A 20,644-nucleotide genomic window follows, 5' to 3' on the forward strand; every position below is an offset into this window, starting at 1 on the left:
GATGGCTATGTAAAGCAAATCCCTCATTTTTGGATGCGAGGGATAATTTTGGCTCCTTGGTGCTTTTATGGAATATCATAAATACTCTGGATGAGGAAGCGTGAGCCACTCATCTAGGGGGGGGGAGATTGTACCCAGTCTGATGTCATTTTCGTCGTGTGATTGTGCTCTTCTTCTCCAATTGATTAAGTGGTGAATTTGCGTTGAAGATAATTACCTAGAAGGTTTGAGTGGTATCAGAGCTTTGGTGATGCTCTTCTGAAAGAAGAAGGCTACCTCGTGGCTCGTGTGAGAAGTTAATGAGAAGAGAGAAAGCCCACGGAAAGAAAGAAACAAAAGAAAAATTTCGAGGCTTTTACCATGGTCATCTTGTTGCAAAAGGGAGCCGGCCTATAACCCTGTAGTGATAGAGTTTGAAAAAAAAAAAAACTTTTGGAAGAGCTTCCAAAATTCAAACAGTTGTTAGCAGCCTTGTCTTGCCAGCCCTTTACTAAATCATGTGAAGTTCGAACGCCTCTTACTGTGCGCAGCTTACATCGGGATTTCGTACCCTCAGAAGGTCACTGCAGCAACTCGGCTAGCGTGCCATCGTCGACAGACTGCAATAACAAATTATTACTCTTGAGGAGAGCTCTCTAGAGCCTAGAGTCCTCTAGTGTCTGCGGCTCAGCCCTTACTCAGCACTGTAGTGAGTAGCTCAACACCCGCTCACCCATCTGCACCTTTGTGCACCCATCTGCAGTGATTCTGTCGTCACCAGCCAGCCGCCTCTATGATTATGCTACCCCTATGTTGCCTGCTATAGACTGTCTAGGAGTTTCTCCTCTGCGACGCTCTGCAAGACTGCGGCCTACCGCTTCCATAAATCCAGGGCCTCTGGCCCTCTGACTCTGCGTGCAGTTCCACTATGCATTCAAGCAGCACATCAAAGCATCCGTTGATTCTGTACACTAAGAGTCGAATCCGCATCTTTCTAACCTCTGTGTATCCACGTTGTTTGAGCCTGTGTCTATTATCCACTGTTAAGTCAAAGGTTGCTTTGACTATATACAAGGTTAAAGACACTAAGGTCCATATTTTACTCCTTTAAAAAAAAGAGAGAGCTCTAAAGTTCTAAAAAAAGAAGACGTTTTCCTCTCTTTGGCAATCTGCAACACAAAAGCAAGGCCACTCCACCGACCAGCAAAGGGCATATATTTTTTAAAAAAAGAAAAGAAAAGAAAACAGAGCAAGGCAAAATCTGAAGAAGCTCGAATCAAGAAGGCGATTGGAACCACAAATCACCGAGCAATTAATTGGAGATCAGTCAAGCGCATAAACGACTACGAGCAACATCATTGGTCACATAAATCCCACTCTAGTCCTTTCCACTTCTGATTAGAGAGCGAGATAAGTGATTTCTTTTGCTTAATATTTCATACACTTCGTATCTTCTGCCATCCATTTCTTACCATACACTCGAATCGCACTTTTTTTTTTACCCATTTAATTCTCATACACTTAGTATCTTTATTTTTTCTCCGCTCCGCTTTATCTATACTTATTGCATTATCATGGCGCATCAACCATAACCACCCACGCTCCAAGAGCAGTTAGACGCACTTCAGGCACAGTTGGCCGATGAGCGTGAGCATAGGGAGAGAATCAATGGTAAGAAAAGGAAGTGACATTCATCTGATGATGAGTCATCCGACGATGATACTATTATCAGGACAGTCAAAGCCACACTGAGAGCACAAAATTCGAGGAAGAAGAGTAAGATAAGTAGAAAAGCTTTCTCATTTCAAAATTTTGATGGAAAGAAAGAAGCACACACTGTCTTTTCCTTGGATTAGTCAGCTAGATTATTATTTTTCGAGGGAGAAATTCTCTGAAAAAGATAAGATTAAATGTGCTGCAAATCATTTAGTAGAGAGTGCTCCACTTTGGTGGAACATCACTAAGCACAGTAAAAGGCGACCAAAATCTTGGAAGTCTTTTCAAAAGCTCATCAAGAGAGATTTCCTTCCCTCACATTTCAAAGCAAAAGCTAGACAATAGTGGGATATTTTTAGGCAGTTCGATAAGGAAACGATCTCCACATATACTGATAGGTTTTGGCAGACGTTGATCCAACTACAATCCTTAGAGAAAATTAATGAGCGAGATCAATGCAGGAAGTATGTGGCAGGTCTAAAGTCTAAGTTGAGAGCCGAGATTAACATCTTTCATCTTCGCTCACTGAGCTCAGCAATTTCTCTTGCAATGAATTGTGAAAGGAAGAATGGGATCCCAAAAGAAGGAAAAGATCCGAAACGGCATGTACCCTTCCATAAGAAAAAGAGATTTGATAAAAAGCCCTTCTTTAAATCTAAAAATGGTTTTGCTCCACAGAAGACAGATTCTTCTTCGAAGCCGAACAGTGGGAATTTTCCAAAGAAAGAAATAAGGTGTTTCACATTCAACAAGCTGGGACACATAGCCACTGAGTATCCTGAAAGAAAGAAGACCCCGATGGCGAAAGTGCACATGATTAACGACGAAGTAGCCAAGCAAGAGGGAGGTAAGTATAATTGTCATGCTCTTCTAAAGATAAAAGGTTTCATTAATGGCAAAGAGGTTGTTATTTTGCATGACGATGGTAGTACACATGATTTCATTTCGGAGAGAACCTTAGCAAAGCTAAACCTAGAGTCTTTCCCATCTAACTATAAGGTTAAAGCTGCTTTTACCAAAACAAAGTACAATTGTATTAGAGAAGTCAAGAATCTTGAAATCACAATCAAACCCTACAAGGATACATGAGACTTTCTAGTGGCACCCCTACAGGGAGTGGACATCATCTTAGGAATGCCATGGAGGCATCAATATAATCCTAAGATAGATTATGATTCACATCAGATGTGGATTGAGAAGGACAGACAAGAAATATGTCTAAAAAGCTCAATGAAACCTGAGAACAATCCTTTACTCAACCACACACAAGCCAAAAGAGCAATTAGAAAACGTGAGAAGACATATCTAATTTTGGTGAATATGGTAACGGCTACTCAGCCAAACACTAAGCTTACACACCAAAAGTTTCTTTCTCAATTTTTTGATTGTTTCTTAGAGGATTTACTGCCTGGACTACCGTGTTCTCGACCTGAAGATCATAGGATAGAAATCCTACCGTGCAATACTCCACCTTGCAAAGCTCCTTACAGAGTCAACCAGCTAGAGCAAAAGGAAATACAAAAGCAAGTGGAGGAACTGATAGAGAGAGGATTGATAAGACCCAACAGTTCTCCTTATGGAGCACCTGTCTTATTAGTCAAAAAGAAAAATGGAACCTATCGAATGTGCATAGACTATCATGCACTAAACAAAATCACAGTGAAGAACAAATATCCAATCCCTAGGATTGATGATCTTTTGGACAAATTGAAAAGGGCCAAGGTCTTCAGTAAGATAGATCTCAAATTTGGCTATCATCAAGTTCGTATGGTAGAAGAGGATATATACAAGACTGCCTTTAGAACTCAAACAGGACATTATGAGTTTCTAGTTATGCCTTTTGGGCTAACTAATGCTCCAGCTACTTTTAGTAGAATGATGAACCGAATCTTTCTTAAACACTAAGATTGTGTGGTAGTATTTTTCGATGATATTCTAGTGTTTAGCAAAGATGTTGAGGAGCATAAAGAACATCTGAAGCTAGTCTTTTCACTCTTGAAAGGAAACCAATTGTACATAAACCCTGAAAAAAGTAGTTTCTTTCAAGATCAGATAGAGTATTTGGGTCACATTGTATCCATCGATGGGATTCGAGTAGATCCAAAGAAGATTGAGTGCATAGTCACATGGCCTAAACCCCAAGATATACATGAATTAAGATCATTCTTGGGATTGTGTAGCTTTTATAGAAAGTTTGTCAATAATTTCGCATACATTGCACATCCATTAACAGACCTTCTTAGAAAAGCTAAGCATTTCTTATGGACTGAGCGTCAAGATAAATCTTTTACATCTTTGAAAGAAGCTCTCACACAAGCTGCTGTGTTGCAATTACTTGATTTCTCTAGACCATTCTTTGTAGTTGTAACCGATGCTAGTGGATATGGAATTGGAGCCGTACTTATGCAAGATGGACATCCAATAGCATATGAGAGCCGAAAATTAAAACCAACGGAATGCAATTATAGTACATATGATAAAGAATTAACCGCTATTGTGCATGCCTTACGAATGTGGAAACATTATTTGATGGGTTCTGACTTTCCTATCAAAACTGATCAGCAAAGTATCAAGCATTTGTTGACTCAGCCACTTATATCCGATAGGCACATCAAGTGGGCATCATTTATACAGAGTTTTCAGCCCATGATTCAATATCAACTTGGAAAAGAGAATGTAGTTGCTGATGCTCTTAGCAGAAAGCCAAGTATTAATCACATCATTGCTATAGAGACCCAGCCTTTCAAAGGTATGAAGAATTCTTATCAAGGGGATCCATACTTTTTGTATATATGGAACAAATTAGAGAATAACAATTGGAATCCTATGTTAGACTATTCATGCGCTAATGGATACCTCTTTTATCAAAAGAAACTATGCATCACTCGACCCTTTAGACAAATTGTAATGGAGGAAATGCACCAACCACCATATATGAGACATAGGGGAGTGACTGCCACTTTACAAGTGATAGCAAGAGAATTTCATTGGCCTACTATAAGAAAAGATGTGGCTAAGTTTGTAGCCGAATGCATCACTTGTCAGAAGATCAAGAGTTACAAAGGCAAGACCCCAGGATTGCTAATGCCTTTGCCTATTCCTATGCAACCTTGGGAACAAATATCTATGGATTTCATAACAGGTTTTCCCACTACAGCGAATCAAAATGATATGATTTGGACGATCGTAGATCGCTTTAGTAAGCAAGCTTATTTCATCCCATGCAAGAAGACTTTAACATCTCAGCAAGCTGCACATTTATTCATCAAGCATATCTTTGTTCATCATGGCTTGCCAAAGATTATAGTGTCTGATCGAGATTCGAAGTTTTGCAGTAATTTCTGGATTTCATAATCTAGGCACTAAGTTAGATTTCTCATCAGCTTTTCATCTAGAATCGAATGGACAAACTGAGGTTACAAACAGTACTATTCTAGATATGATAAAAGCTTATGCGGGAAGTCAACCAAAGACTTGGGACAAATACATTCATCTCTTATAGTTTTCTTATAATAATACTCCTCATTCTGCAACTGGAAGAGCACCCTTTGAGATTATCTATGGGAAGGTTTTACCTATTCTTATCACATGATTGACCCATAGAGTGGAGGTAGCAGATGCATTTACCCATGACTATCAAAACATTCTCAAAGAAGTTCGAGAAGCGATTGTAATAGCTCAAGAGAAGTACACAAAACAAGCTAATAAGAAACGGAAAAACATGCTTTTTAAAGAAGGCAATTATGTACTTCTTCGGATTGAGAAAAGAAGATTGAAGAGTGTTGAGAAATGGCCAGTAATCAAGATGTCACCACGTTTTTATGGACCATTCAAGGTGATTCAGAAAATCAATGATCTAGCTTATAGGCTTGAATTACCTGATAATTGGAAAATACATAATGCTTTCCATATCAGCCTCTTAAAGCCCTTCAAAGGACCTTTACCTATTCATCCTATCTATGAAGAGGCCCCATTGATTGTTGATAAAGAAGAAATTCTAGAACCCGAATGCATTGTTGATCATCAACAGACCTCGACCTGAAAAGGAAATGTCTATACTAAATACTTGCTCATATTTAAGAATCATCAAGAGATGATGCTCAATGGATGCCTGAGCGGTTCTTTCGAACTTTTCCAGACCTCCTTAGTTCCTATAATCAAACATGCAACTGAGGTCAGTTGCAATCCATGCAAGAGGGATGTTACGGAGATTATATTTCTGATATATCTTGCTTTGGACATTATTATTTTTAGTCGAGTGAGACTATGACAAAGTACTCCATAGGAGCGCACCGGACGTGGTGGGGGTCCTAGTGGATACTTTGTGTGGTTAGTTGGGGACGCCTGACTAGCTTGTGTTTTGCCATGCTAGATGGTTGGTATTGTGGTCGGATTCCATGTTGATGTCGCTAGTGTTATTGGTGTTGTGCTTGATTATTGTGCTTTGAGCGCGATTATGTTGGGATTGGTTGATTTGGTGATTAGCTCAATCGATTGTTAATAACTAATGTAATTGGCAGCTTGAGTACAGGTGATGGAACTCATAGCGAGGATTGGAGTTAGTGCGAGGGTACCGATCGGGGTATCGCACAGCGCATTATATATGGCCATGGGCCAATTTTGTATTTGTTTTGTTATTGCAAGTTTGAGCAATATATTTTGTTGACATAATTCATTTTGGGACGTAAGATGGCTATGTAAAGCAAATCCCTCATTTTTGGATGCGAGGGATAATTTTGGCTCCTTGGTGCTTTTATGGAATATCATAAATACTCTAGATGAGGAAGCGTGAGCCACTCATCTAGGGGGGGAGATTGTACCCAGTCTGATGTCGTTTTTGTGGTGTGATTGTGCTCTTCTTCTCCAATTGATTAAGTGGTGAATTTGTGTTGAAGATAATTACTTGGAAGGTTTCACATCTAGTCTCACACTCTAGCATGATGTACTAAAGACTGCAAGAGCGAGCATCAAGCATGCACAAGTTTGGGTTAGCACGATTCATCTTAAGTTAGTCACGGGTGAGTGAACTAGAGCGTCAACAAGGTTTAAATTCTCCTACAATATTAGTTTCTCCAGAGGAGCTTTAACAAAAAAAAAACATCAAGGAAGATTCTCCACAACAACCTTGTTGCTCCAACAAAGTATTCTCAATAAAGATAAAAAGCCCAACTGCACCCAAAACCTCAAATCAAGGAAGGGATTTTGAAGCCACAAGGTGATCAAGTAGCAAATTGGAAAGCTCTTGGATACAAATTCAACTAACGAAACACAAATTGACACTATATCTCCTATTCTTGTCCATATTCCATCCGATAAAGAGCGATAATTGACACTATATCTCCTATTCTAGTCCATATTCCACCGAATAAAGAGCGAGATAAGTGGTTTCCTTGTGTTTTTATCGCATACAGTTAGTATCATTCACCAGCCATTCCTTGGTCATACACTCAAGTGCATACGACTACTACCCTATTTCAGTAATACTCTTCAATGCTTATTACTTTATTTTTTAGTGAAAAAGTCATCCGTCGATGCTTGTGCCAAAAAGATATAACATCAAAATTTTCATTGATGCGTCGATATCAATATATCATTCTCCAATTGTACTTTTGCCAAATTTGTCTCCAGCTGCTTTAATACCATGAGAAAATATGGAGAGGGAGAGCAAAAGATGGAGAGGAGGAGAGAGGGCATAGTTAGAGAGCACACTATAAATGACTAAATGTATACTAGTTTAGTTATGAAAAATGAATTTATATAAACCCTTTAGGGTCAAGGTTAGGTTTTCAAACCCTTTTTCCTTTTTTGCACTCTTTTAAGTTAGTAGTTATTGTAGTGTAACACATGCTATTGAGATTAATCCTAAATAGGAGTACACAAATGGCCATGATCTCTTAAAATATCACATTTGAATATTTCCCTAGATTTTCCAATTTCCTTAGATCCTCTTAATTCCCTAGATTTATGTGATACCCTGATTCCTTGATCTAGATAGGATGTTTCTAAAATAAAGACTTGAGAGCCCCAATCATTGAGAGTTGTAAAGCTACATAAAGGCGACGGTACTGCTACCATGATTAAATAAGGATGGGAAGGAGATTGTAGCTAATCCACCAAGTGAATATAGATTCTTGTTGGGATGCCTTATGCTATGGGCCCTCAATATTTTGTTAATGCCTAGCAAATGCAAGGAGCAACTAATCAAAGAGATGATGACTCAATAGCTTTAAATGTTACAACATGCGCATGCACACACATAAGTGAAAAGACTAGCTATTAGTTGTTCGGCAAATTATAAGCTTAAATATGTAAACAAAGTAAGGATGCAAAACTTTGTTCAAGAGTGCTTGAAGGTCACACAGACCAATGATAAGATCAAAGGTCCAGGGGTTGCCACTTCAATATATTTAGCCTTGGTAGCATTATAGAAACAAAGGTTCTATCATGATTTTTCACTAGGATTGCTCTTGATAATGATATCATTGCTTCGGTTCACTATCTTCTTTCAGCTCACTATGTGGTTGCTTTGGATAACTATGTCATTACTCTGGATAACTATATCATTGCTCTAGTCCAATGTCTTCTTTCATATGTCGCTCTTCCCTTAAATGAAGTTCCAATATCATTATTGCTCATAGAGGGATATTTCTAGGTAGACTTCTTAAGCACTTGATAGAATATGCATAAAATGCTCTCTCTTTAGTTGACTTAGACTTTTTTGGATGATGTCTTTCGCCAATGAGCATTACTATGGTACTGCTATAAGTACCATGTGTAGCTATGTGCTATTATGTAATGGACTTGTTTGTGCAACACTAGTTCAATATCTTTTTTTTTGTAATGGACGTGTTTGTGCAACACTATTATGTAATGGACTTGTTTGTGCAACACTAGTTCAATATCTTTTTCTTTCTTTCTTATAGATTAAAAGCTCTTTTTGTTAAGTTAGTCTGACACTGAGTTTTAAGACTAGATGTCTTTTAGGTGCCCAAGTATCCCTTTATACCACTGTACAAGTCGGCTCTTGAAGGGGAAGTCTAGAATAGTGCATGCCACTATGGTCACAGTCATGTCTTTCCCCATGATTCATTATAACAACATTCTAATCTCTATTATACACACATGGTTGTAGTTGCATTCTCAAAAGTTTGAATACCAATAAATTGTGCTATTGGAGAAACCCATAGTTAGGACATGTACCTCCAATGGTACATGCTTTGCAGACACATGTGAGTCTTACGAGTGTTGTGTTTCTTGCTTGAATATACTAGCTAAATAGAATCCCAAATGGCCATTCCTTGATTTTACAAGATCTAAATTACATGGAGCTCAGTTCTGAGAATAGCTTGTTCAAGATCATGGACAATGAAGTAGTCACAAAGCCTCATAACAATCTTAAGGATCTTTGGCTAAGCATGCAATAAAGTTATTCAATTCACATAATTTTTAAACCTATGCATAAGAGTGACCTTGTAGAAGATCGAAGGAGATTGTGCAAATACAAACTAACAGCCTCAATGAATTTTTAGAGAACTAATGCCCATGCAACTTTGAGTCTCTTTTGAATAGTCTACAATAGCCTCATCTATTGCACAACTGCTACAATAGTCTCTTTTTAGAGAACTAATGCCCATGCAACTTGAGTCTCTTTTGAATAGCCTTGTCTATTGCACAACCCCTAACAGGTTATTCTAGATGCAACCCTATTTTTTGGTAGCCCAAGATTCCCTTGACAGTTGAGTAGCCCATAGGCTACTCAAAGTAACTTGCTCTAAATCCACTTGGGCTAGACTTGTAATTCACAATCTATAGCCTTTGAGTCTATCTTGTGTGCTATTGCACACCTTGATTGGCTCAAACTTCTTTTGTCTGCACTTATCTATTATTGTACTACCTACCAATCTATGGTTGGCCTTTATGTGTGTAATTTGTTACTTGAAAAGCTAGAAAACTCAAAAGTTTTGAAAAACTTGAGGGAGGGGTAAAAAAACTGTGAGGGAAGGGCTGCTATAATTTACAAAGAGGAAGCCAGACGGTATCATTATGTTGATGATATCAGATATGCAAAATCTATTTGTAGACAAACTAATAAGGAAAACCATACATTTTTTCAACAATGTACACATTGTTTGGGCATTCTAGATTTGCTCCACTAGTGCTTTCTCCTCAACTACTGCCGAAAAGATTGAACTCCCTTCTGATATCACCCTAGCTTTCCATGTGAGTTCCCTTCTATCTTAGATTGGGCCCTAAGAATGTAAGCTTGCTTTAAAGAGGGTGTGAGGTCTCATAAGAGAAAGAAGGGAGTATTGTGAAATCGAAGAAACCTAGATAGTGTCCATTGCGATGGATGTACCTTTTCCCAAAGAAAAATATTTTCTACCACCACACCGAGCGATGGTCTATTTCCGAGCGGGTGGTGTGAACGAGGTGGAGGGTTCTCCTAAAGAACGTTGTTGAGGGTATCTTTCGAAGGATTATGCTATTGTGGAATGAATGTCTACAAAGAGCAAACATGGGACGTCCAAAACAGGTAGGAAAGACATCAGGAACACATGCATCAAGTGTGTGTGTCTCTGTGATCGAGCATCAGGAGCATTTGGAGGATCAACAGCAACATGCCCATCCTCAACATCAGCACCAACGTCCCCCTCGATGGCGTCGTGACCTCCGACGTCCTCAAGGATGCAAGCAAGGCTGTGGCCAAAACAACCGGCAAGCCTGAACAAGTAAGAACTTCGTTCATCATTCCTTGCTGTTTTCTCGGGCCTTCTGTTGACATCCCGAAATGGGCGTGCTCTTAAATCTCAAAGCGTTTACTGCTACTACTTGCTTCCTCTCGACAGTATGTCTTGGTGGTCCTGAAAGGAGGTGTGCCCATGTGTTTTGGGGGCAGTGAAGAGCCTGCCGCCTACGGTGAGCTCGTGTCTATAGGGGGACTTGGGCCGAGCCAGAACAAGTCTATCAGTGCGGCCGTTTCCTCGATTCTGGAATCGAAGCTTTCCATCCCCAAATCTCGATTCTACATCAAGTTTTCCGACGAAAAGGTATGAGGTTCTGAGAAACATCTGTCACTCCTTACAAGATTTGTTATGTGCCCATCATTCCTTTCGTATTTGTCAACGATATGGCATATAGAGGAGATTTTGAGCTCCTGCATGCTCCGTGGTGGTTGTAAAATTGGCTAATACAGTAGAAAATTCCCCTTCCCTGTTAAACTAAAGCATCATTCTTCGAGAGGGCATTTACATAAATGGTACTGATGAGACACTAGCCGTTGCTTGCGAAGGGCGTTTCTTTTTGGATTTTGATTTTCGGATCATGCCTGATCTGAAGAACCTCTTTCTGTCTCTCTGTCTCTCTCACTTTCGCTCCTTTTAAACGTGCCCCATGTAACACCTCAAGAGGGTCTTCACATAAACGGCATTTGTGTTTGTACCTTAACGATCTTGAAGGCTATCCATTATCTTTATTGTTAAATAGACGGCAGCTTATGACCTGGATACCGATGAGAACCTAAGCGTCGCTTTGCTTGCTAAGCGATTTTCTTTTTTGGATAATCATGCCTGATGTGAAGAATCCTCCCCCCCCCCCCCCTCCTCTCTCTCTCTCTCTTGGTTTTGTAAAACCCGCGTGGGTCTTGGTGGTTGAGGCTCTGGTTTGTGTCGTAAGTGTGTGTGTGTTCGATCCCTGCGGTTCGCTTCGGATAATCCAAAATTGGCTTCTTGGCATTGTTGCTACGAAGTAAAAAAACTCCCATCTCCCATCTCTCTCTGTCTCCCCTTCATTCCTGTCATCTCTTATCTTCAGTTATCTCGAAGGTTGATAACTTGCATGGAACGCTGCAGGGATCAAATCTTGGCTGGAATGGGTCTACCTTCTAGGCCTGCAACTGGCCAGTGCCTGGAGCTGGTGTCCACTGAAGTGGGCTTCCAAAGCCTAAAGGTTCCAACGTTTTCTGAAGCCTAGCACTTATACACAAATTTACTGTCCAGTTAAAGGGTGTTTCCAACATTTTTAATATATCACCTGTGTTTTTGACCGTGTATTTATCATCTGCATGTTCTTAGCCAACATTGGTGTATCTGAATCAAAGAATACGATTTAAGGATTACTATTATTCTTCAAAACCGGAAGCTGCTTATGTCTGAGATCAAATCAGTACGATTCATGATATAATGTTTCCTGTGTGCCACATGTTCTCACCAGGTGCAGGGCTATGAGAAAGGGCCTCCCTCGAGTATGCTATCTTACTCATGCATAAAGTCAGCTTTATATGGTTGAGAAGCAAACCTTAGCATGTTTGTGTGCTGACAATGGACTCCTAGTAATGATTTGTAGCACTAATCACAAAGGGCAAGAATGCACCATAGCATGTAGTGTCAGGATGGCAATGTATAAGGTTTGAGGAAGTCGGTTTGGGCCTCAAGTTTGTACCGCTCCCCCCCCCCCCCAAAAAAAAAAAAGAGAAGGATAGAATAAATGTGGCACATGGTCAATGGGGCTTTGATGATGTATACACCAACGCAGACATTCACTATTATAAGCTTGAGACAACTAAGGTCATTCGCTTTGACAAGTATCTGCCACTGTAATCTTTGCCATAGCTCTTTGTGCACATGTGTTTGTCTTTGTAATTTTTGTTGTACCAAAGCTTACATATGCACAGTCTAGGGCCCGTTTGTCTTTACAGTCTTCACCCCTTACATGTTAATAGGTTAGTGGGCTTGGGATGGGCAAGCTTTATCATGTTTGTTCATTTTCTTGTGCACATGCTTGCATCAACATTTTTAGAGATCGGGGTCAGACTTGGCATCACAATTTTGATGCACGCACTTCGTGTTTCTTCTCCCAAGTCCAATTGCTCTCACAAACCTACATGAATGTATGTGTGGTTCGACCCTTACACATTTTGAGTTTTGTATGTGCACACATTTGTGTTTTGCCTTGTGTGCATGCTAGTACATCATCTCGTGATGGTTAAATAGTTAAAAAGTGTTGATACATGACAAACAATTTATGGAGTATGAAGTAGGAGACAAACACAATGTGGAATATGAAGTAGGATTTGTGCACGGTGTATGCATATTGTTATTCTTTTGCACAGTTCTTAGATATGAGAGGGTAGTGGCATCATAATGCTGATTGAATTGACTTAGATGGATGATACTAATAACATTTTGCAGTTGGCATTTTGTCTATTCTAATGTCAATCTACCATGTCTACTTGATGATGTTGGCAATTTTTGGTTGATTGGCTTATTTGCTAACATGGTAGATGATTGCACACGTCTTCCTACTACTAGAGCTCTTGTATCTGCCTTGTGGCAACATTTACCGCGTGATGATGTGGTAGTAGAGGAGAGCTTTAGATCTTGAGGCTACTTGGAAATACGATTTATAGGAATATGTAATAGTGGAAAGGCAATAAAATAAAGATTGTTTTGAGGTCAAGGTTACTCGCTTCTAAGGCTAGAGCAAATGATGTTATGGGAGTGATCGCCTCTCTCTCAATTTCTAAGCAAGGAAGAAAGGTGACAAATCAAGGCTATTGTTGATGGTGGGCTAGAGCATGAAATGGGTGGTAAGGTCTAAGGTAGGTATCCTTAGATGTGTGGTTACAATGGTTTGGGCACAAGCAAAGATTGCTACATATAGTTGCTATAAGCACTAGTAGGTGGATGCATGAAGCTCGATATGGAACCTTAGAGTTGATGCATGTTGGCAATTAGTGCAAGTGTGGTTGTCACAATCGCTTACTCAGCCATGAATATCAGTGTCAATCGAGATACAAAAAAGCTGAAAATATCAAGGACAAAAGAGCACCATCCTATTGGGCTTGTTGCTCTAGGTTCGAGTAACTTAAATAAAGAGAGATGACTCTCATCTTGTCAAGCTAAGGAAGGAGAAAATAGAATACCAACAAACTACTCCAAAAGAATCCCTTCAAGAAAACCAAAAAGTTGTCAAATTGTACATATGAAACTATGGAGGCTTTAGATGTAAGAATTATCCACACCCATCGTAGATATAGAATTTGAAACTATGCAAAGCTAGCTCCCCATCAAGCATGAGGTCCTTAGAAGGTTACTCTCCTTGGAAGTTGAATAGAATAGATCAAGAGATAGAAACGTTTGTTAACACTAAGTGAAGATCAAAATCATTGAGGCTATCCACAGAGGACCAAGCTTGGCAACTAAATTCACCCCACACGGCAAGGCTGTAAAAATTGTAACACATGGACCACCCACAAAGGACAAGGCCACATAATTTTTGGTGACCCACATAGGGCAAGACCAAAAAAAGTTCTATTGGCAAGACCCAAAAGAACTATCTATCGATTTCAAAGTACAATCTCAAAAGTCACAAAATCTTCTGTCGTTGAAAACCTTCTACCAAACGAGTCCTTGTAGCAAAACGAATGTCCTTTCTCCGTCGATAGTAACCTGAATGGCCAAGATAAAAATTTCTTTTTGGATAACTCTGTCACCAAAGGCTCTAGCATAGCAGACTCCATCCCTATACTCTAACACCAATTGTTGGCAATTGGTGCAACGGTTGCAAATATCTCTCGCAACCATTTACTCCTAGAATTAGATGCAAATATGAAAGAAACCCAATCGATTATGAAAAGATACAAAAAAGCTATAAATTACCAAGGACAAGAAAGCATATCCTTAATGGGATTGTTGTTTAGGGTACAAGACACCCAAATAAAGAGAGAAGATGTTCATTTGATGAAGCTAACGAAGGGGAAAATATCAATGAACTACTTCACTATGAAGAAAGTGTTACTTCCTATCAAAGCCTACACTTCATAATAGATGAGAAACAAAGAGCTACGAAGTAGTCAAACTATACAATGGAAGCTCTATATGTGGAATTGTCCACCTCCATCGTGGATATAATCTAAAAACAAGCAAAGCTAGCTCCCCATGATTTCTCCTCAATCGTAGATATGGCCACCTAAAATAAGTCAATCATGTATGAATTCCCTGGCATCAAGCTAACACATCATAATTTCACAAGGCTTGAGTTCCCTTAGAGGGTTACTCTCCAACAATGCAAGCTTATGAGGCTCAAGAGCTATTTCCTTCATTACATACTATTGGCTTGCTTACTGTGAGGCTTAACGCCTTGGAGTTTAGGATTCTTGAATAAGCCTTAAATCTTTGTGTAGAAGCTCAAATATTGAGTTTTTAGGCTTTGTGAAGAAGCTTGTGGGCTGCAAATACTTAAACACCTATAATGATGCAACGTGGAAGGTCATGCATGCTAAGATAAGATGTATGATGAACGTTCTTTTCAAATTGCAAAGTGCATTCATGAAGATAAAATTTATAGACAATCCTCTTTGCTTCCTTGCCCCCCCCCCGCCCCCGCCCCCCCCCCTCTCTCTCTCTCTCTCTCTCTCTCTCTCTCTCTCTCTAAGCTTTTCAAGCATAGAAACTCACCTAGACATAAAGGTAGTTTCTCTTATTACCCTCCCCTTTGAGGGAGGAGTCTTTATGTATGTAAGGTTTTGTATTGTTTCAGGTCCCATAGGCCGATTTTTGGTCTTCAGAGGACGATAATATATTCTTCTTCTTCTTCTTCTTCTCACTCACACACACACACACACACACCCCCCCCCTCGGGTTCCATTGTAATATCCCCCGAGTCCATCAAGAGGTATGGGTTAGGTTTATTACATGGTTTATCATATAACCATTTAATCAATTGGCGTGATAAGACTATAGAAGAATATGGGCAGAATCCAATACTACATGGTAAGGAGTGGACCACATTCAAACATTATGGATGGTTAGATTTGTTTATGGTAGTAGTGGGGGGACGGAGCTCATTAAGATAGTCTTGGCATGCAACATCCAGAGGGATGCAAGGATATGAGGCCTCCTCTTCCAAAACACAAGTAAACATTTGGACTTATCATTGAAGAAAGTGGAGCACGTATGAGCATAAAATGGTGATGTATGGGCTATATGGGAGATAATTTTGCCTAGAGGTGTGAAGCCTAGATGGCCTTGAGCACTTGCTTGTTTGAATCCCTTGAGTTGTGTACTCTACATGCTTGAGTCAAGAGCTTTGTACTGTTTGCAATCATTCAGCTCTCTCACATATCAAAGGAGCTCTAGAACATTTGAGGATGTTTTGGGCGTGAAACTATCAGAGGCAAAGCTCTTAGGGGCGTCGAGGCCAAGATTGGTGGACATCAACTAGGTCTCAGAATCTTTCCCTCTCTGTAGTCCTCTCTATGTTAACACTCATTGCTCAATCCAAAATCATGTATCCTTTTTACAAACACTTAAGGCTACGTTTTGCTTAGAAAATACATTACATGTACCTGCAAAGAACTCAAGAGTAGTAAAGCAGACAATGTAGGACTTTGAGCTGTTCTTCACAGTATACAAGGTTGTCCGATTGATGAGTAAAAATCATTAAGCATATGGTGGCCATTTGAGCAACTAGAGTTTTGTCAAGACAATTGATGATGGAGTGACCGGCCATCATTGACTACTAACACGTAGAATGCTTTGGGCTCTAGGCTTTTATCAAGATTGCATAGTGGGAGTAGATGTTGTTGCGTAGAATGTTTGGGACTACTTCATGTCTTCATTATGTTGGCTTTTGCCAAGATTGCAGCCTGCAAGGCGTATCTCTGCTCATGGTACATAGAGCTTCTTGCCTTTTTCTCCTTGCTAAGGTTGCAGAGGGCGTATCTCTTGCTTCATATGGTGAGACTTTGGGGCTTCGAGTACACGGCTTCTAGTCTGAGAGAGATTCAAGACTTCAAGTACAAGGCTGCTAGTCTGATAGAGATTCAAAGTGGATTGATTTTGGATCTTCCCTAATCTCTATTTTCCCAAGAATTTGGATTTTATATTGACTACTACTACAGCTTTTATCAAGATTGCATGGAGGGATAGATGTTGCTACGTAGAATGTTTGGGACTACTTCATGTCTTCATTATCTTGGCTTTTGCCAAGATTGTAGCATGTAAGGCGTATCTCTATTCATGGGACATAGAGCTTCTTGCCTCTTTCTCCTTGCTAAAGTTGCAGGGTGTATCTCTTGCTTCATATGGTGAGACTTTGTTGGGGCTTCGAGTATAGGGCTTCTAGTCTAAGAGAGATTCAAAGACTTCAAGTACAAGGTTGCTAGTCTCATAGAGATTCAAAGAGGATTGATTTTGGATCTTCCCTAATCTCTATTTCCCCAAGAATTTGGATTTTATATTGTTCCTGAGCCTTCCCAAGTCACTTACTCCAATATTTCCTGAAGACTGCAATCGTAGAAATTTCTAGATAGCTAGCTTGCATCCTGCAATCCTTGAGGATTTGCAGTCTGAGTCCAACTGAGAAGTTTTCTATATATGACTAAGCTACAACTGTGCTTTTAGAAGAAAACCCTTCCGAGATCTATAACAAATTTATGGTGGTGTCAAAATACCAATAGTTGTTTTTGCTATAGCCAGGAAAATGACTTGAAATGCAACCTGATTATCTCTCAATCTTTGAGGATTTTCAGTATGAGTCTAACTGAGAAGTCACCAAGTAACACTCTTTCTCTAATGAAGTGCTCTTTGACATCAATGTGCTTTGTTCTGGGGTGATATATTGGATCCTTGGCAAATGTTTGAGCGTATTGATTGTCATAGTATATCATTGTTGGATTTGTCTCAACAAAGTAATCCGTTCTGGCAATAGTTTTTTGATCCATATAGATTCACATGCACCTATTGTGTGCCCAATATTCCACCTTGATTGAAGACAAAGCCGCTTGTTTGACAGCCATGATATATCACCTTGACCAACAAAAAATGCATTAGGGGAGATTTGGGGCTCAAAGGGCCTAATAAGGAATGGATTAAGCTAATTAGAAATGAACCTACTATGGTAACCCATGGGCTAAGGGACCCATTGCATTGACTCAACTGACATGGGTACCTTTATTTTGAAATTGGGCAACCTTGGCCTTTGGATGGAGGTGATGGTGGATAGATCAAAGGTCTAGGATGCCTTTAGTGGAAGGTGGATGCACTTTGGTGGGATCCAAAAAAAATTTTTGTGACTTTGGGGAAGCCTCATTAAGAGGGGAAAGGTAGGTTTTAATATGTGCCCTTGATTCAAGTCCAAGATCAATGGATGAGATGGAGGTGCCTAATAAATGGTGGAGATTGAAGCACATTTTGGAGGGCTAGGATTGAAGCGCATTTTGGATGGCTTGAATTGCTCATTGCAAATCAAGGGCCCGGATTCAAGCGCCTTTTCCCCTCATCTCATCCCTTGATCTACTTCCAAATCTAGGGCTCAGATTGAAGCGCCATTTGCACTCATCTCCTCCCTTGGATCTACTAGCAAATCTATGGCTTATATTGAAGCGCATTTTCCTCTCATCTTGTCCATTAGATCTTTGTGTTGATCAAGGGTAGAGATTTCATCCTTCTATCCTTTGATGGTATCCCTTAGATCTACCCCGTGGTTTAATAGTTGGGAGTGCTATGCCTCAAATTTGAATGTATCCCTTGGATTGAAGATTAGATCAAGGGCTGGGAGTGAAGATCATGGGTCCAAACTCTAGGTTAGAGGTCTCCGCACAATTAAATGCTTTTGTCAAGTTCAACATGGCATTGCCCCACACCTCAGAGCACTCTCATTGGTATACCTCAAATTGCTTTCTAATCCCTTGAAATTAGGAAACAGTAATTGGGGGCCCTTTTGAGACCCCAAATCTCCTCTAATGCATATCCTTGTGTGGATCTTCTAGTCTCACGATCTCCTGCAAAGTCACTGTCATAGTATCCATGCAACCTTGGATGATTTCCTCTATAGTCTATTATAAAATGTCTTGTACCTCTGATGTATCTCAAGACTCTTTTGGCTGCATTCGAGTAGGACTATTTTGGATTTGCCATAACTCTGCAAGTGAACTTATTGCATAACAAGTATATAGCCTTGTGATAGTCAAATATATAAGGGATCCGATGAAGCTTTTATGGATATTTGGTAAGTTTCAAACTTTGCTCCATGCAAGTGTCTGCAATCTTGCAATCTGCCATATGAAACTTTTTCAAGAGACTATCCACATAAGGTGTCATACCTTGTATCAGTTCTATCTGAAGCTGATTAAGCAAGTAATTTGCAGTGGCAATTGCTTTTGCCCAATATTGATTCAGAAGATGCTTCTCACTAAGCATAGCTCTAGCACTATCTGCTAAAGTCCCATTATTCCTTTTAGCTATTGTATTTTGCGAAGGAGTATCTACACATGTGAATTGTCTTTGAATGCCATTACTTCTACAAAAGTCATGAATGTTGAAGACATGTATATTGTATTCACCTCCTCTGTCATGGCCTTGATATTTCAACCTATCTGGTTCTCTACCATGGCTTTGAATTCTTACACTTTGGAAAAGACTTTAGATTTTTGTTTTAGAAGTGACCCAATAATATTTGTTGTAGTCATCGATGAAAGTTAGGTAATACAGTGAACCATTGATGTTGCAGATCTATGCATAACCCCATACATCTATATGTATTAAATTGAGAATATCTCTTGCTCGAGAGGTGCTTCTGCCAAAATTGGTTCTCTCTTTTTTACTGAAGCAACATGCTTCGCAAACTTTTCCAAGAAACTGTAGTTTCAGAATTCCAATTGCCATATTCTGATTTCTAAGTTGCATCAAGCTTTTGAAATTGACGTGTCCATATCTCATGTGCCATACTGCAAAAAGTGGCATTAGTTGCTACTGAGCTGACATGGTATGTAAGTCTAATACTGAAGATAGCATCCTGAACAAGTGTCCTTCCTTGATTGCTTTTCCCACTAGCTAATATCCTCTGGATTTATCTTTGATAGTGCATTCATCTCCATCAAAGGTGACTCAATAGTTGTGTTTTGTCATTTTGCCAACCGACAAGATGTTCTTGTTGAGCTTTGGAACATAGAGTACGTCTTTCACCAATCCTTTTGTACCAGTGAAATTGTTCATAGGGACAATGCCTTTCCATTGAACTAGATTTAGTGTGTTATTTGCTGCCGTGTAGATAACATTCTTTGGTCCTTCTAATGGTTTCATATCTATGAACCATCCTTGATGCTTTGTCATATGAGATGATGCACCATTGTTGATGTACCAAGGATCTTGACCTGCTTGATCAACATGATAACTACATTCCTCTTTTGAAATGCAATCAATATCAAGATTCACTGTATCAGTATTTTGCATATCCTCACTTGCAAGATACATCTTCTGAGGTTCATTGGCATAATGACTATGACTTGGATGTCCACCATAATGTATTCCTCTTCCATGGAAATTCCCTTGATTGCTACTAGATTGACCTCCTTGGTTGTACTACTTCTTGCGACAATCTTTCATAGTGTCCAAACTTATGACAATAGTTGCATTGAATGTTTGACATGTTGGTGGATGCACTCCCTCGTCCTTGAAATCTTCCTCTGTTGGAATGATTTTCTCTTGGATGCTAATGTTGATGTTACTTTGCAAATGTTGTTACTACTGCTGCTGATGCTGACTTTGATGCTGATGAACACTTCTTTGAGATGCTCTATCTTTGCCTTTGCCTTTGCCTCTAGCTCTGTCTGAAGCTATGAATGCTTGATCATTGGAATGACCTTTGCGTGCTTGAATGGCCTAAGTCCTTAGTTCTCCACCAAGTAACACTGACTTTAGTTCTTCAAGTGATGGAATTTGTCGTTGAATGGCAATACTCTGAACTAGATTCTCATATCCCTCTCCTAGTCCATTCAGGGAACCATCTCTACGGGATTATACTCTCTTCTAGTGATGCAACTTGATTGTTGTAATCCTTGATTCTGAGTACGTAAGCATGACCAATTTTATTGCTATTGCAAAAAATCTGGTTGATTTTGTTTCTCAAGGTGAGAATCCTAGATGTGTCAGACTCATAAAGAGCTGCAAGG

The 20,644-nt window shown here is 39.7% G+C and overlaps 1 protein-coding gene across 3 annotated transcripts; it reads left to right on the top strand.

Annotated features, from left to right (window-relative positions):
* Nucleotides 1-10,029: 10,029 nt before the first annotated feature.
* Nucleotides 10,030-12,143, top strand: LOC147891968 (uncharacterized). Of its 3 annotated transcripts, XR_015542458.1 has the most exons (4): nucleotides 10,035-10,424; nucleotides 10,542-10,742; nucleotides 11,544-11,640; nucleotides 11,905-12,143. XR_015542458.1 is itself a non-coding variant. In XM_087388305.1 (3 exons), exons 1-3 carry the CDS (start codon nucleotides 10,314-10,316, stop codon nucleotides 11,977-11,979), a joined length of 387 nt encoding a protein of 128 aa, XP_087244431.1. In that variant the 5' UTR covers nucleotides 10,030-10,313; the 3' UTR covers nucleotides 11,980-12,143. The 3 variants fall into 3 exon arrangements, 2 of the variants coding, with proteins under 2 accessions (XP_087244431.1, XP_087244432.1); XM_087388305.1 differs by lacking the exon at nucleotides 11,544-11,640 and having other exon boundaries at nucleotides 10,030-10,424; XM_087388306.1 differs by having other exon boundaries at nucleotides 10,037-10,424; nucleotides 11,544-12,143.
* Nucleotides 12,144-20,644: the final 8,501 nt, after the last annotated feature.

The sequence above is a fragment of the Dipteris shenzhenensis genome, chromosome 17, assembly GCF_047967505.1.
Source record: "Dipteris shenzhenensis isolate YYH24624 ecotype China chromosome 17, Dip_SZ_1.0, whole genome shotgun sequence".
Taxonomy (NCBI): Eukaryota; Viridiplantae; Streptophyta; class Polypodiopsida; order Gleicheniales; family Dipteridaceae; genus Dipteris; species Dipteris shenzhenensis.

Coding starts and splice junctions, on each gene's coding strand:
- LOC147891968 (XM_087388305.1), top strand. CDS start 10,314: ATGCCCATCCTCAACATCAGCACCAACGTCCCCCTCGATGGCGTCGTG. Junction 10,425..10,541: donor CAACCGGCAAGCCTGAACAA/GTAAGAACTTCG, acceptor TCCTCTCGACAG/TATGTCTTGGTGGTCCTGAA. Junction 10,743..11,904: donor TCAAGTTTTCCGACGAAAAG/GTATGAGGTTCT, acceptor TGTTCTCACCAG/GTGCAGGGCTATGAGAAAGG.